Source organism: Diabrotica undecimpunctata, chromosome 4 (assembly GCF_040954645.1).
Source record: "Diabrotica undecimpunctata isolate CICGRU chromosome 4, icDiaUnde3, whole genome shotgun sequence".
NCBI lineage: Eukaryota > Metazoa > Arthropoda > Insecta > Coleoptera > Chrysomelidae > Diabrotica > Diabrotica undecimpunctata.
Genome location: NC_092806.1, coordinates 28,374,410 through 28,391,281, shown reverse-complemented (window position 1 = coordinate 28,391,281; position 16,872 = coordinate 28,374,410). Strand labels below are relative to the sequence as shown.

General features: G+C 31.8%; 1 protein-coding gene across 1 annotated transcript; it reads right to left on the bottom strand.

Annotated features, from left to right (window-relative positions):
• Positions 1-7,577: 7,577 nt before the first annotated feature.
• On the bottom strand, positions 7,578-14,120 carry LOC140438186 (facilitated trehalose transporter Tret1-like). The gene is made up of 2 exons (XM_072527897.1): positions 14,060-14,120; positions 7,578-9,047 (listed from the first exon to the last, which is right to left on the bottom strand). The coding sequence occupies exons 1-2, from the start codon at positions 14,109-14,111 to the stop codon at positions 7,696-7,698; spliced, it is 1,404 nt and encodes a 467-aa protein (XP_072383998.1). The 5' UTR covers positions 14,112-14,120; the 3' UTR covers positions 7,578-7,695.
• Positions 14,121-16,872: the final 2,752 nt, after the last annotated feature.

Genomic DNA, 16,872 nt, shown 5'->3' with positions numbered 1-16,872 from the left:
AACATAAGCCTCTTCAAGTCTTCCTTTCCATTGTTTTTTATTGTACGCTACTTGTAGCCAATTTTTCCCGGCAGTCCTTTTCAGATCATCTGTCCATCTCATAGTAGGTCTGCCTCTGGGTCTTTTGTGTTGGTATGGTCTCCAGGTTAAAATTGATCTGTGCCATTTGTTTAGATCGCTCCTAGCTACATGTCCAGCGTATTCCCATTTCAACTTTAATGATTTTTGCACCACATCGGTGACTTTGGTTTTCTGTCTTATCCATGTGTTTGTTTTCTTGTCCTTAAGTGATATACCTAGCATTGCTCTTTCCATCGCGTGTTGAGTGACTCTAAGTATATTCATATTCTTTTTTGTGATTGTCCATGTTTGTGCCGCATAAGTTAATATCGGAATAATGCATGCATAAAAAAACTTTAGTTTTTGATGCTTCCCAATGTAAAGAGAAGGAAAACACATAAAAGCAAGAATTCAAAATTGGCATAATACAGATGCAGGTGGGATAAAAAATTTTATTGGAAAAGGGTTATACCTACAACTTAACAGTTTATTGTGGACAAGACAAATTAGAAGGTCAGTTGTCTTCTGAAAATATAGTTCTTACACTGGCAAAAGATTTATTGAACAATAGTATTTCTTTAGCTCATTCATTATTAGAAAAAGAAACTCATCTGAGGTGGGAACACTGAGAGCTAATCAAAAATTTTATTCCAAAAGATATTATACAAAAGCAACTCAAAAAAGGTGAGACCGTAGCTGCTGAAAGTAATAGAATAGTAATTCAAAAATTTAAGGACAAACGTGATGTTTTGACATTGAGCACAAAACATATTTCAGAGCTTCTACAAGTTGCCTCTGGGCGCAAACAAACGAAAAAACCGTCCACTGTTGTTGATTACAATAATCATAAAGCTTTTATTGGCCTATCTGATCAGATGAAAGCTTATGCTACTTCTTTAAGACGAAGCGTGAAGTGGTATAGGAAATTAGCTGTCGAACTTAATTATTGGAACATCATTAGTCAATGCTTTTATACTACATCAGCAGGTTACGAATGACAAGATGACCATGACTAGATTTAGGGAACTTGTCACGTTGAAATTACTTCAAATACAAAATACGGAGCATTATCGTCGTAATTAACCTCCATTGCCGCAGCATGTGTTAGAAGATGTTGGTCGAAATAGAAGACGCAGATGTGTTGAATGCTATAAAAATCTGAGTGGAGCTGGTGGTCGAATAGAAGCCCAAAAAAAATTCGTCATTCACAAAATTTAGATGCAATATTTGTCAAAAAAGTTATTGCTTATCTTGTTTCTTTGCAGTTCATCAGTGTACTAAATAAATGTATTTTTTTCGCTTAAATTTATTGTATTTTTTAATATTAATATACTTTTTTATCTTTGGTGTACAATTCTTAATAAATAAATAATAAAATGTGTGTTTCTTTGCATAAGTTTTTATTTCTATAAATAATAATATGCGTTCACAAAATTTAGATGCAATATTTGTCAAAAAAGTTATTGCTTATCTTGTTTCTTTGCAGTTCATCAGTGTACTAAATAAATGTATTTTTTTCGCTTAAATTTATTGTATTTTTAATATTAATATACTTTTTTATCTTTGGTGTACAATTCTTAATAAATAAATAATAAAATGTGTGTTTCTTTGCATAAGTTTTTATTTCTATAAATAATAATATGCGTTCACAAAATTTAGATGCAATATTTGTCAAAAAAGTTATTGCTTATCTTGTTTCTTTGCAGTTCATCAGTGTACTAAATAAATGTATTTTTTTCGCTTAAATTTATTGTATTTTTAATATTAATATACTTTTTTATCTTTGGTGTACAATTCTTAATAAATAAATAATAAAATGTGTGTTTCTTTGCATAAGTTTTTATTTCTATAAATAATAATATGCGTAACAAAGCTGTTTTATTTTTATATTGTTTTACAGCCATATGAAGCCACATGTTACTCTCAATTATAGAGGCCAAATGCATTTTTTTTGTTCTTACAGCCATTGTTCACATGTTCCATAAGCATTTCACGGCGTTGAATAGCATATTATGCGGCTTCAACAAGCAGTAACGTATCCGCCTGTCCGAGGTGCATGACTGGCTTCACACCGCCAGAAAGTCAAATTTGCTGTGATGCCGCAATGGCATCTCATGGCAGCGAAGGTGTTAATAAGACACCCTACATTTAATTAAAATAATTAACAGTCCTTTAAAAGACAAATTCAACGGTATAGGCTTCTCTAATTATTTTATAAAATATTCGAGGAAATCTTTTATGATAAACTATAGGAGAAAAATGTCAAAAAACCAAAGACAAATCGTATAGGAAATACATTTTATTAAATTAAATGTTTAAAAATGACCACCATTAACTATCTGAGAGTGACCAATTCGATGTTCGAATCCATCACCCACATTCTAAATGATATTAGGAATGATGTTTAAAATTTCTTTTCTAATGAAGCTTTATCAGGAACAAAATCATAAAGTTTATGTGTTACTTTCGGGACACACTTTATATTTCTTATTACAAAAGGTTAACTGCCAGTTTCTGTGCTACCGATCACATGACCCCGCAACTCAAGTACATAAACAACATTGATAAACACTCACAGCTATTTAGTCATGTAATAAGAGTTGCCTGTACTAAAGGTTCATTATATTCAGTTAAGGCTCTTAAGTGTTTTTGGATTGTGTAAATACGACCAGAAAAGAAATGTCGGTAAAATAAAAAATGTCTAAAAATAAATGTCGGTAAAATAAAATTGATGATAGTCAGTCACCAAACAATATCACAATACTTCCCTACAGATAGATCGACAAACCATTGAGAGAGTTACCCAATTAAAATATCTGGAGTGCTATATTACAAAAAAAAAACTGGACCAAAGTAAAGAAAATAAGTGCAGAATTAAAGCAGATCAAAAACAGAAAAAAAATGAGTTCTAGGACAAACTGCAAGAAGTAATAAATGGATGCACAATGAAAATAGTAATCACAGGAGATATGAATGCTAGAGTGGGAAAAGAAGTAAAAAAATGGAACGATGTTACAGGACCATAAGGAGAGGACAAAATCAAAAATAATGGAAAACAATTACTTGAGTGATGATCATGAATACAAATTTCCAACACAATTAAGATCACAAGAGAGGTCATATCAAGAAACGCACAATCAACTATTGACTATACTATAGTGCAAAAAGCAAAGAGGAGCTGGATAAGTCACGTAGGGTGAGAAGAAGCTATGAAATAGGCAGTGATTACTGCCTACTACTACATTTAACAACAATGGAATAGAAATTTAAAAAACACAGAAGACAAGAATAAGCAATACAAGGAAATAATTAAAATATATAAACTAAGAGAAGAAAAAACAAAAATCAGATATATGGAGAAATTAGAGAAGGAAATGGAAAAAAAATTAAAAATGACAGAAATAGTATAAGAAGAACAGGGAAAATTTTGAAATGCTATGATAAATATAGCAAAATTAGTATATGGGACCATAATAAATAATAGGAAAAAAAAACGAACACCATAGTGGAATAAGGAGGTAAAACTCGAAATTAAAAAAATGAAGAAATTGTGGAAATAATACCTACAAGACAAACCGCAACAAAAATATGAAAGATACAAAAAACAGAGAATAATTGCTAAAGAAATAGTCAAAAATGAGAAAAAGAAAAGCTGGGACAGGTTTGGAGAAAAAATCCAAGAAAACAATAAATAAAATGTAAAATTGTAACTAAAACAAATAATGACCAAAAAAGGAACAATATTAACCGATGACAAGGGTATAATGGAAAGATGGAGAGAACATTTTACGTCAAAGAACGGACAAATATTACATTTGGTGTGTTGATATATAGCACCGATACCTGGACTCTGAAAACTGATATGATCAATCGCCTAGAAGCGTTCAATATATGTTTGCATAGAAGAATTCTTGGAATACCCGAAGAAGTATCAAATACAGCAAATGCGTTCGTGAATCATTTAAAACTATTAAGTAAGAAATATATCATACCTAAGGCATGTTCTTATAAGAGGCAGATAAAGCATCCTTCAGCTTTTAATGAAAGGTAAAATCGTGGGTCTCAGAGTAATTGAAAGGAAGCAGATGTCATGGCTCAAGAATATTCGCGATTAAACAGGAATACGCACAGTGCCGAACAACTATTTTCATTAGCTGCAAACCACGAACAACTCCCCAATGTAATCGTCAACGTGATAGGGAATCTAATATGCCACAGAAAAAAAATCGTACATAAAATTATGTTTTTTCTCATAGTCCATACGGCAGGTCTAAATATCTTTTTGCTGATTCAGCAATTTACCGAATATCATATCTAAAGTCGGACCTGTTCCTTGTTATAATTTTGATTTGGATAATATGCAAGAATATATACAATGGGGAACCCTACTCCTTTCTAATAATACTATCCAAAGAATATTCGTCCGCCTTCAGGACCATTTGGTAAAACCTCGTCTGCCCCGACCGCCGTTGATCTTCGTCTGTGACCCTAGACAAGGCACTCACAGAGTGCTATCAGCCGGTCCAGCTGAACTCTGTTTTTTTATAGAATTGTTACTCCTCTATTTCAAGCGGGAACGTCTTGAAAAGAATTGTTCAGTTAAAAACAAAACTTTTTTGTATTTGAAAAATGATAATTCGGAAGATAAAGATCCATTTTCAAATTCTCTTTGGCTTCTCAGGCGAACTTTCGTCGATTTATTAAATATTCTGAATAGTGGCTTGCAAGGCCATGATGCTAAGATAATCACCGCCATGGATAAAGTTAACTTATTTATAAAAAACATTAATCATGACAGATTTCAATTGGAAAAAACGAATTTCGATTCATTCCAGTTCATTTAACAAGTCATGGAAGAATTAGGGAAGTATAATAATAGAATAAATTTTACGCAGGTTTTACACATATGCAAGCGATTTTGGACAATATAAAACAATAGCTCTCTAAGTATTTCCCCACAGAAATTCAAACCAGCCATGATAATTACAGATGGGTAATAAATCCTTAATGCATGGGCAATAAAAAAATCAGAAAATCATTTAAAACAAAAAATGAAATACGAATGAAATAAAATGAAACCAATCGATTAATTAAAAAGAAAATAAAAAAAAAACTAGAGAGAATTTTACATGAGCAATGTCAAGAACTGAAAGAAATTGAGAAAAATTATAACTAACTTTTTTAACATGCACAAAAGAATAACAGAAATGAGAAAAACAAACTAGGCAACTAAAAGATGAAAATGGTACACTTATAACCAGATATAAACCAGTAAATGCAGAGATGGACACAATACACAGCACAGCTTTTTGAAGAAAAACAGAGAACAGAAGCATCAAAAGAATTTAAAGATGATACTGGGCCTGACATTATACCAGAAGGAATCGAATATGCAATATGATGCAATGAAGCAAGCTAAAAGTGGTAAATCTCCCGGACCTATTGAAGTTCTCATCGAATTTTTCAAAATTTTTTATACTGAACCTATTGACCTATCTATTTAATACCATATATAAAATAAATTGATATAAGGTTAAATGCTCAAATAAATGAACTTTGATAAAAATAAAGGCAGATATCGAGCACAATTTTATTAATTAAACCTTGCCCAAGATTTAATTAATAAAATTGTGCTCGATATGTGCCTTTAATTTTGTCAAAGTTTATATATAGAATAGGTATAATACCTAAAGAATGGCTCCAATCGACATTTGAATCGGTCATTTCAGAAACAACATGAGTCCGAAATTATTTATGTTTGAGTAAATCACAAAAAATTAATTTAAAACGCGTAAGAAAAATTACTTTAAAAAAAAACGGGTGTGGCAGTCCAGTGGGACTGCCGGTAGAAGTTACACTTCTATACACGCATTCGCCGTTACAAATTTATTTGGGAGTCAATCTGCACAATCATTACATATGTAATGCTATAGGTAAGACATAGCAGAAAGAGAAACATAATTAATAACAACTTACTAACAATTAATAAACAACATTTAACCTGTAATAGGAGTATAGTAAGTGAAGGATTGAATCAATATTTTGATGGAAATGTATATTTTTATTATATATGTATGAAAGGAGTTGAATGCAAAAATTTTTTTACACATACTCTGCAGTAAAATTCATTGTTTATTTTGTTATTAATATAAAAATACAATACAATACACTGCAACATAATTCAATATAATAATACAATACAAATTAAAATGCAATATTCATAAGTATTTAAAAATGATAATAATATACATAAAAAAATAAACTACAATACAGTGCAACATAATTCAATATAATAATACAATACAAATTAAAATGCAATATTCATAAGTATTTAAAAATGACAATAATATACATAACTTTTCTACTTACGCATATGTTTAATGTAATAATATAAATAAAAAAGTCCTCCCCGACTGGGAATCGAACCCCGGTCTCCCGCGTGCCAGGCGGGGATATTGACTACTATACTACCGAGGACATGACACAAACGTATTTCAAAATTGACAGTTCTGGGTCATACAGTGATTTATTGAGATTATTGTTTTGAAATACAAAAGACTAATATAATTATGAACATTTAATAAATAATACAAAACTTATCACATAAATAATAATATTAATAAATATTTTATTAAATATATAATATTATATGTATATATATAGTATATATAATATTAAATATATATACAAAAGGAACATTTTTATATTCGAGAGAGGAAGAGAGAGAAAATATATCTTCTGTCTCTCTCTTACTCATTATTTTACATATGTAATGATTTCACAGATTCACTCCCATACAAATTTTCAACGTGGAGCGCGCGTATAGAAGTATAACTTCAATAATTGTTGTTGTAATAAATATTCACTATCCTGTACATTCTGCATTACATATTTTTTTAAAAATTTTCAAAGTATAAGCATTATTCATCAATAATTACATCAGTAGTAGGCCGCTGCATAATCTCTTCAAAAAATGATCTTTTTTCCTCTAGTATGTAGTCCATGAGCTTGCGTATATCTTCAATTTTTTTATTAATTGGTATTTTACCAATTATTTACCAAGTTATTTTAGAGTAAAACCAAAGGCAGAAGAAGAGATTCTATAAAAAATGAAAGAAAAACTTATTTAATTATGAAGTGATATAATGTTAAAACTGGACTTTTTTCCCAAAGTCCGGATGAACTTTTTTGGGCCATAAGGATGCAAGAATACCCCGAATTGCCGAGCGTAGCTCTCAAATGTTTAGTTCCGTTTGCAACATCTTATTTTATGCGAGTTGAGTTTCCTCCCAGAGGGTTACGCCCCACACTTTGAGAACCACTGATTACTGATAAATACAATATCGTTTTTTTTAAGATTGGATAAAACACTAAAAAGCAAAAATTACCAAACACAGTCTGAAAAAATTAAATTTTATTAAAAAATACTGTATACAAAATATACATCTAAAAATATTAAAAATAACAATATTCTAAAGAATAAATCTTCTTGTTATATTGATTTTCCGTTCCGGATGTTGGCAATAATCATGAATATTTTCAGTTTATTCAGCTCATTGCTAGTCGAGGAGAATAAATACTATTGTACAAATTATAACTCATCAGTCTCTTACTAGAAACACTTGAAATACAAGTTTATATCAATTCTATACTTTTTTTAGTACTTCCATCCAGAAGACACTGTATCTCATTAACATTTTTTCCTGTTGTTTCAGGTACAAACTTAAAAACGTACAATGCAGCCATAACACAGCAAAAGCCAAAAAAACCAAAAGATCCGGATTGCCCTATAAGCTTAGTCACGGCCCCAAAATAATTGCTTATAACAAATCCCAGTATCCAACAAAATGATGATGTAACAGAGGATGCTAACGATTTTATGTTTTCTGGGAAGATTTCTCCCATTACTGCAAAAGGTAAGGCTCCAAAGCCCAAACAGTATGTGATGATATATACTACGATGCTTAAAATTGGCAGCCAACCTAAAGTGGATACATCCGCGTGTTGAACATTTTTCAGATAAAAAAAGAAAGCTAGGATACTATGTGCTACAGCCATTCCTAATCCTGAGATTATCAATAGAAATCTTTTTCCGCATCTGTTTACAAGCAGTGGAGCAGCGGGACTTGCGAATATCTGAACGATACCCATTATAATGGTACACATTTCAGGTGCTATGGGAACACCAGCGTCTGCGAAAACACTTTGTGTGTAGAAAAGTACAACTGTAATTCCAGATAATTGTTGTCCTCCAACTAAAGCCATAGATATCGTCAAGGCCTTTCTTAGTCCTGGTGATTTAAATATAAGTTTAAAACTGCCTTTACTTTTCAGGTTTTCTATTAATTGAGAGTTAATTAATTCAGCTTCTTTTTGAGCAGATAATTCTTCTTTACCTCTAAATTTAATAAGAGCCTGTACAGCCTCTGACATTCTTCTTTTTTGTAGTAAAAACAAGGGACTATCTGGTATAAATACTGAGAACAAAATCATAAACAATGTTGGAGGAATTATTAGTATAATGTTAAATGTTCTTATTGATAGGAATGGTCCAAGTGCATAGGAAAATAATAAACCTATGACTATAAAAACTTGCAACAAAGAACCTAATGTTCCTCTGGATGCATCATCTGATATTTCTGCAATGTAAATAGGAAGTACGGTGAAAATAATACCGACCCCCAAACCACATAACAATCTCGAAAAGTAAAATAAATATATGGATTTTGCAACAACGTTTACCATAAATGCTAAAAGAAAAGGCAGGTTCCCGATAAGAATAGTCCACTTTCTACCAACTGAATCAGCTAGAAATCCTGCACCGATGGGTCCAACTGCAGCAGCTAAGGGTAAACATGCTCCGATCCATCCTTCTTCTGAGGGGCTTATGACTGTGTCTAGTGGTGTTGTGTTTGGGTTTTTCAGTTGTGGAATTTCTGGCGAGGTCCATCCAAATGCGATGCCACTAATAAATGCTGTTATATATGCTGAAAATAAATCAAACAGGTATATTTTCATCAATAATATATATTTAAAGAGTAAAAATATTTCAGAAAAAAAGTAAACGAAAAACTTGGACCAATAAAACAATAAACAATCCTATTGAACAACTATAATAACTTGCTATTGGACGCAGCTAAAGAACTATGTGGAATAAGTAAAAAATACTTCTCAAAGAATCAGACAGCGTGATGGTCCGAAGAAATAAAAATACAAGTGAAGGAAAGAAAAAAGCATGGAAACAATAACTGAAAGAAAAAACAAACGAGCATTACAATAACTATAAAAATAAAAGGAAAAAGGTAAAAATATTAGTAACAGCAGCAAAAAGAGATAATTGGAAAAATTCGGAGATATTTCCGAAATAACGAGAAGTAGACAGCATTAAGAATAAAAATTGAGATGTAGCGATAGAGACAAAACAAATAGTAAAACGATGAAAAGAATACGTTAAAAACTTATTAACGGATAAAAACCCAGATGAAATTAATGAACAACAATATAATATAGTGAAAGATAACACAGAAAACTTGCTAAATGGGAAATAACTAGAAAAAAACAATAAAAACGTTAAAGTATGAAAAAGCACCTAGAGTGGAAAGAATAATAAAAAATGGGAAAAAAGGATAACAAATATTAATAAAAATAATGAATTAAATATGGAAAAATGAAGATATCCCGGAAGATTGGAAAGTCTCTTTAATAGTAAAGATTTTTTAAAAAAGGATGAAGGAGGATTCAATAACTACCGAGGATTAGCGTTGCTATGAGGATGTATTAAACTCTTAGAAAAAATAATAAACAATAACGAGAGAAAACATATGAGATAAAGCACAATTTAGATTTAGAATTGGCAGGAGCATTATCATATATTTACTTTAACAGATAACACAAAAAGCGCTGCAGCAGAAAATGGGAGTATACTTAGCATTTCTTAATCTAGAAAAATCAATCAATCAAATCAATCTATGCCACAGTATCTCTCACCACGTCTGAATAACATCGATCTTTCAGCCATAACTCCAATATTAATATCACCTAAACCTTGGAATAAATTGAAAGCAGATTTTAATCTCTCGTTAACTAATTATGATAAGCATCAGACAAATTCACAATTTCTAAGGCAAACCTTTAAAGAATTAATTGCTAACAACAGATTTGACCAAATTGTATACACATATGCTTCTAATAGTCCTATGAGCTGTTGGATGTGCTGTAGCTTCAAACACAGATTTAATCATAAATGTAATCTCCCGCTCTTCTGCTGCATACATACTGCTGAATTATTCTCTATTCTCCAAGCTACAAACTTACTATCACCAGAATATAAAAAAGTAGCAATACAGATTCTTTAGCCCCTACCTACTCTCTCAAAAGTATGCACACAGTACATCCTTTGGTTCAAGTCATTCAAAACTCTTTCGATAGTTTATTATCACTGGGAGTATCCATAACCATGATCTGGATTCCGTCTCATGTAGGAATCTCTGGTAACGAACTAGCCGACCTCTTTGCCAAACAAGCCGCATCATCTAATATAGAGACTGATAACATACAATTACATACAGACTTACAGTCGTATTTTAAAAATATCATCCACATGTCTTGGCAAGCTTCGTGATATCCATCCCACCGTTAAAAAGTTTCCTTCAATGACACGAAAAAACAAAATCTTAATTCGCCGACTTAGAATAGGCCACACAAGACTAAACCATAAATATTTAATGACTTCCCAAGATCCACCTACATGTAGATACTGTGGTAATATTCTATCTGTTAAACATATTCTATTATAGTAGACTGTCCCTATTTCAACAACAGAAGAACGAATCTTTTGAGTCAAAATCTACAAAATATTCTCATCTCACTAATTCCAAAACCTTATTAATTTCCTCTATGAAACCAGGCTTTACCAGGAAATTTAGAAGAAGAACCGTAGTTTAAAATTTGATAATTAATAATTGTATTAATATATAATGTATTTAATATATTTCTTTATCGATTGTAATGGTACTGTATTTTCTTGTAATGTCATGTAATACAATTGTACCTGTGCCAGTGACCTACGCTATCGAGACACGTAAAGCTAAATAATAAAAAAATAATTAATCTAGAAAAGGCCATCGATAACGTACCGAGAAAGAACCTACAGAACAACACTATAAGACAAAAAGGGATAGACAACTAAATTTTAAGAACGATACAACAAATATGTATTGGAACGACAATGCCGTAATTAGTAGGTAATAATACATCAGATATGTTTACAATAAATGGAGGGTTAAGAGAGCTAGGAACACTGAGGAACACTGGGCCCAAAAGCTGAATGTAGGGCATAGAAAAATGCAAAGAGTAGAGATCTTGGAAGAAGCATTGTCTGACGTTTTGGTGTTAATTGCAAAAACTAAAAAAGAACTTTAGAATAATTTAGTAATATGGAAAGAACTACTCAATGACAACGAAATGAAGATAAATATTAACAAAACAAAAGTTATGCAGATAGCAGTAAAAGGAACTAACTTAAAATAGATATTGAACAAACAAAAAGAGACAAAGTAAAAAATTTTACATCAATAGACGTAATAATAGAAGAAATAAGATCTTTAGAAACAGAAGTCAACAGCAGAGTGGAGAAAACGTTATAAATGTGTTAAAAAATTAATAAAAAATGTATCAACAAAAAATGAATATCACGGAATACAAAAATAAACCATAATGACCTCTTTAGGTATCATCAAAGCAGCAGCATATGCCGCTCTGATGAGACCTAAAGTATAAGCTGCTTGCCGCTGCCCTGCATCGAAATAAAAATCTAATACCGTCATTAAGTTTTATTTTTTTACTCTGTTTGGAGTACCAGAAACTGAATTCACTACGAATATTGACCATGATGAACGGCATATGGAATGCATATTTTAGATTCCCTTACCGACTAATTCATCAATCTGTCTGCTTTGCAACTTGTAGAAAGCACAGTAGTAAAGATTTGAATTCAGTTTCGCCAAGTAGGAAATCTTATGATTTCTCTTGTTGTTTACAAAAATAAACGTTTTCAAAGTAGTTTATAGGATTGCTCTGACTTTTGGCAACGAATCATGGGTATTAATGGAATGGCAAAAGAGCATCATATAGATTCTGAAGATGCATACTTGGGAAGAGTCATAGCTGCTAGCAAAATGGACAGAATAACAAACACATATATAAGAAACTAATTTAAAATAGAATCCACATTAAACTTTATAAAATAGAGACAGCTAAGATGGTGAAGCCATTTATATCGGACGAAAGATACCGCACCAATTAGTAGCATGTAGGAAGCAAATATTTGAGAAACAAAAAAAAAGAGGGCAAAACAGACACGGGATGAATAAATCGGAAAGGTATTGGAGAAAAGAAGAATGACATGGGACGCAAGGACATTGTTGCGAAACCGAAAATAATGAAAGAAATTTGTGAATAAGAAAATTACACATTACACCATTAGATAGTAGAAACGATGAAGATGATGATATAAGAATGTATCTCGCAACTCCATGTCAACTATTCCTCTGACAACATTTACTCCAACAGAGGTTCGACAACAAATAAAAATGCTAAATCCTACGAAAGCTCTCGACTATGATTTAATAGCAGGAGAATTACTTCAGAAGCTACCAAGAAAAGCAATGATGTTATTAACAGTAATATACAATAGCATACTACGTCTTCGATACTTTCCCATATAATAGAAATTTGCTCAAGATACTATGATTCCGAAACCTGGTAAGCCAGCAACGCAAGCAAATTCATACCGCCCTATAAGCCTACTTCCAGTAATGTCGAAAGTCGAAAGTATTAGAAAGGCTACTATTACATAAAATCGAGTAAGTTGTTCCCATAGACGAAATTATACCACAACACCAATTCGGATTTAGACGTGAACAGTCAACCATCCAACAATGCCACACAATAGTAAATATAATTAAAACAACCCTCGAAGAAAAAAAGTTTTGCGCTGGAGTGTTTCTAGATATACAACAGACATTTGATAGAGTATGGACTAATAGACCAACTATACTTTATAATAAAATAGTATCTTACTGACCGTTACATCAAGTCAAAATTGAAAACAGCTATTCAAATTATCACATCATACAATTTGGCGTAACTCAGGGTAGCGTTTTGGGCCCATTTCTGCATCTGATATTTACAGCAGACGTTCCAAGGAATGACCTTCTTAGCTACTTTTGCCGATGACACGAGAATCTTGGCAGTGGATATCGACCCTAATGTGGCATCACAAAAAGTACAAAATCATTTAGTCGAATTACAAAACTTGCTTAAGCGATGGAAGATCAGTGTTAATGCTAGCAAATCAGTACAAATTACTTTTACAACAAGAAAATCTACATGTCCACAAGTTTCTATTATTAATACTCCCATTTCTATTAAACCAGTTGTCAAATAATTAGGATTGCATCTGGATGAAAAACTTACATGGATAACGCACATTAAAACTAAACGGAAACAACTAGATCTTAAACTAAAAAATATGAACTGGCTATTTAACAAAAGCTATCCTCATACCAGTTTGGGCATATGGAATAGAACTATGGGGCTGTAGTAAACCTTCAAATACGAAGAGACTTCAAACATTCCAATCCAAAACACTCCAAAGCATGATAAGTAAAGCTACATGGTATGTATCTAACCAAACACTTCACAATGACATCCCATTACTTAAGGACATAATAAAGAATCACTCAATAAAATATAAAAATCGCACCACTGATCACAACAACGAACTGATAAATAATTTATTCACCCAACCACTTGCCGAAAGAAGATTGAGGTAATGACATATAATACTAATTCCATCAGATGAAGTATTAAAAGAACGCAACAATAAATCTGAGAATTTTGATTATCAATAACTTATTATTAATAATATACTATCTATTACAACTATCACTATATTATAGTTTTAAAAACATAATTATAATAGATGGGATGTATTTACCTATTGAACCAGCTGCATATAAGAAAAAACTGCTTGGCGTTGAAGACACCATCTTTACTTGTTTAAGGTGTTGTTAAGATAATATATTTTTATTTCCTTTGCACTTATTTATATAAATCTAACATCCTTATTTAAATTTTTACTCGAGTGTGTGATACTTTACTTTAAATATGTAACTCAATAATAATTCTTTTATTCCAAATGTAGTTAAAAGATTTAGCTCTATTTATTTTGGGTTTTTAACGTTTTTATTAGTATTACAGGTGTTGAAGATTTTTGTTGAATTAGGTGTATAATTAGGGAGCTTTTTAAACTACACGTTTAATATAAAACTAAATTGGGTTAGATTATACTTACATAAATAAAAAATTATTTTTTTTTTTTTTTTTTTTTTACCGCATCAACCCCTAGGGTTATTAGCGGGTGGTATATCTTTATTTTAGAAAAGTTACATTTAGTATATTATTAAAATTTACATAACAGTTTTGTAAAATACAAACATTTTATGTTATGTTACAGTTTGTTATACAGTTTACAATTTTTGATAAAATTTATTGTATTGCTGATGTCTTCTTTTAGAGTTTCTTTCAAAGTGTGTTTTAGTTTTGCTGTCGATCTTGCTGTTGAGTACACTGGACAGTCTATCATTATATGTTGCACTGAAAATGGTATTTGACAGATGTGGCAAATCGGCTGAGGGTCCTTGGAGATGATGTATCCATGTGTAAATTTTGTATGACCTAGCCGCAGTCTGTTAATAACTACTTGGTCATGTCTTTTAGCTGGGAGCGGTAGTAAAGCAGAAGTAACATCTGGTTTGATACTTTTTAATTTTGCTTCTGTTTGGTTCCATTTTACTTGCCAGATTTTGTTCATGTAAGTTTTTATTAATGTTTTTTGGTCTGAAATTGGTATGTTTTGCATAATAGGAATTGTCATGTTATTGATAGTTTCTGTTGCTGCTTTATCAGCTGCTTCATTACCCTTTATCCCAACATGGGATGGTACCCATAAAAATGTTATGTTTTTACCACATGTTTGGGCATTGTATAGCATGTCTTTTATTAATGCTAAATTGGCATGAGTAGGATACATCTGCTTGACACCATTTAAGGCACTTAGAGCATCTGATATAATAAGAAAGTTTGTATCAATGCTGGTACATTGGTTCAGTGCGTTGAAGATTGCCTGCAGTTCTCCAGTATATATGCTACACTCCTTGGCTAGACGGGTGACAGAGGTGTTGTCTTCAAAAATAGCTGCAGCAGCTACACCATTACTGCTTTTAGAGGCATCAGTAAAAATTAGTTTGAAATCAGGGTATCTGGAGATGGTAGACCGGAATTGTTGTTGTATTTCAGAAGGATTGTGTGAATGTTTGGGATAGTTAAGTAAGGTAAAATCTACTTTTGGTATTTGAACTTTCCAGGGAGGAGACTGGCATCTGTTTGTAGAAGTGGCTCTCAATTGATGTATATCGAATTCAAATCGATTTATTCGTTCATTGAAAGGTAAGTTTCTAGGGCAATAATTTGAGTACAGATTTGGAGGGTTGCTCCTTATTGGGCTTGTTATAAACGGGTTTTCCTTTGCACTGAGATATTTAGTAGCACAACACATTGAAAAATATTGTCTTCTGAGAGTTAATGGCGGTTCTCCTGCTAGGACTTGAAGGCTGCTAATTGGCGTGGTTCTGAAAGCTCCGAAAACTATGCGTAATGCTGTGGATTGGATGATGTCCAGTTTGTTCATTTGAGTTTTAGTAGCAGTTTCGTAGCATATACATCCATAATCTAGTTTGCTTCTAATTAGAGCTTGATATAATCGCAGAAGGATAGTTGTGTCTGCGCCCCATTTGTGATTGGAAAGAACTTTTAGAAGATTTATTCTCTGTTGGCATGATTTAATTAGTTCATTTATGTGCGATGTCCATTTTAGTTGAGAGTCGAATGTCATTCCCAAAAATTTGATTTCGTTGATTGTTATAAGAGTATTTCCGTTAAGTTTTAAATTTAAGTGGTGTTGTGTTTTTCTTTTGTCAAATATTATTACTTTAGTTTTTTCGGTTGAAAATCTCAAGCCTATATCTAAAGACCACCCTTCTAATTTATTTAGTGTATTTTGTAATATTGATGCAGCTGATTTTAGGTTTTTACTTCTCATATATATTACAAGATCATCGGCGTAAAGGTTTGCTTTTACTGGAAGCATAAAATGGTTAGATACGTTGTTGATTGCTATTAAGAATAGCAGGGGGCTTAATACAGATCCTTGAGGGATACCATTTTCCAGTGATTTCTTAGTTGACATGACACCGTTTGTTTTAACTTTTATACTTCTGTTCTCCAGGAAGTTTTTGGCGAAGGCTAGGAATTTACCATCTATTTTCCAACTCTTCATTGTTTTTAAGATGTGATATGTCCACGTGGTGTCAAATGCTTTTGTGATGTCAAAGAAAATTGCTATTAATTTTTGTTTATGTATAAAAGCTTCGTGTATTTCAGATTCTAATGCTATAATGTTATCTATTGTAGACCGTTCTGATCGATACCCACTTTGGATGGATGTAAGGAGATTTTTCTTTTCTAAGTACCATTTTAATCTTTTGCTTAGAATTTTTTCCATTATTTTACAGATGCTACAGGTAAGAGATATTGGTCGATACGAAGAAGATAAGTTTTTTGGTTTATTGTCTTTTAAAAATGGTATTATAATTGCTTCGCGCCAGAGAGATGGAAATTCATGGGTCGAATAAATTTTGTTGTAGATCTCTACTAAAGTAACCTTCGCGCTTATAGGTAGTTTTTCTATGA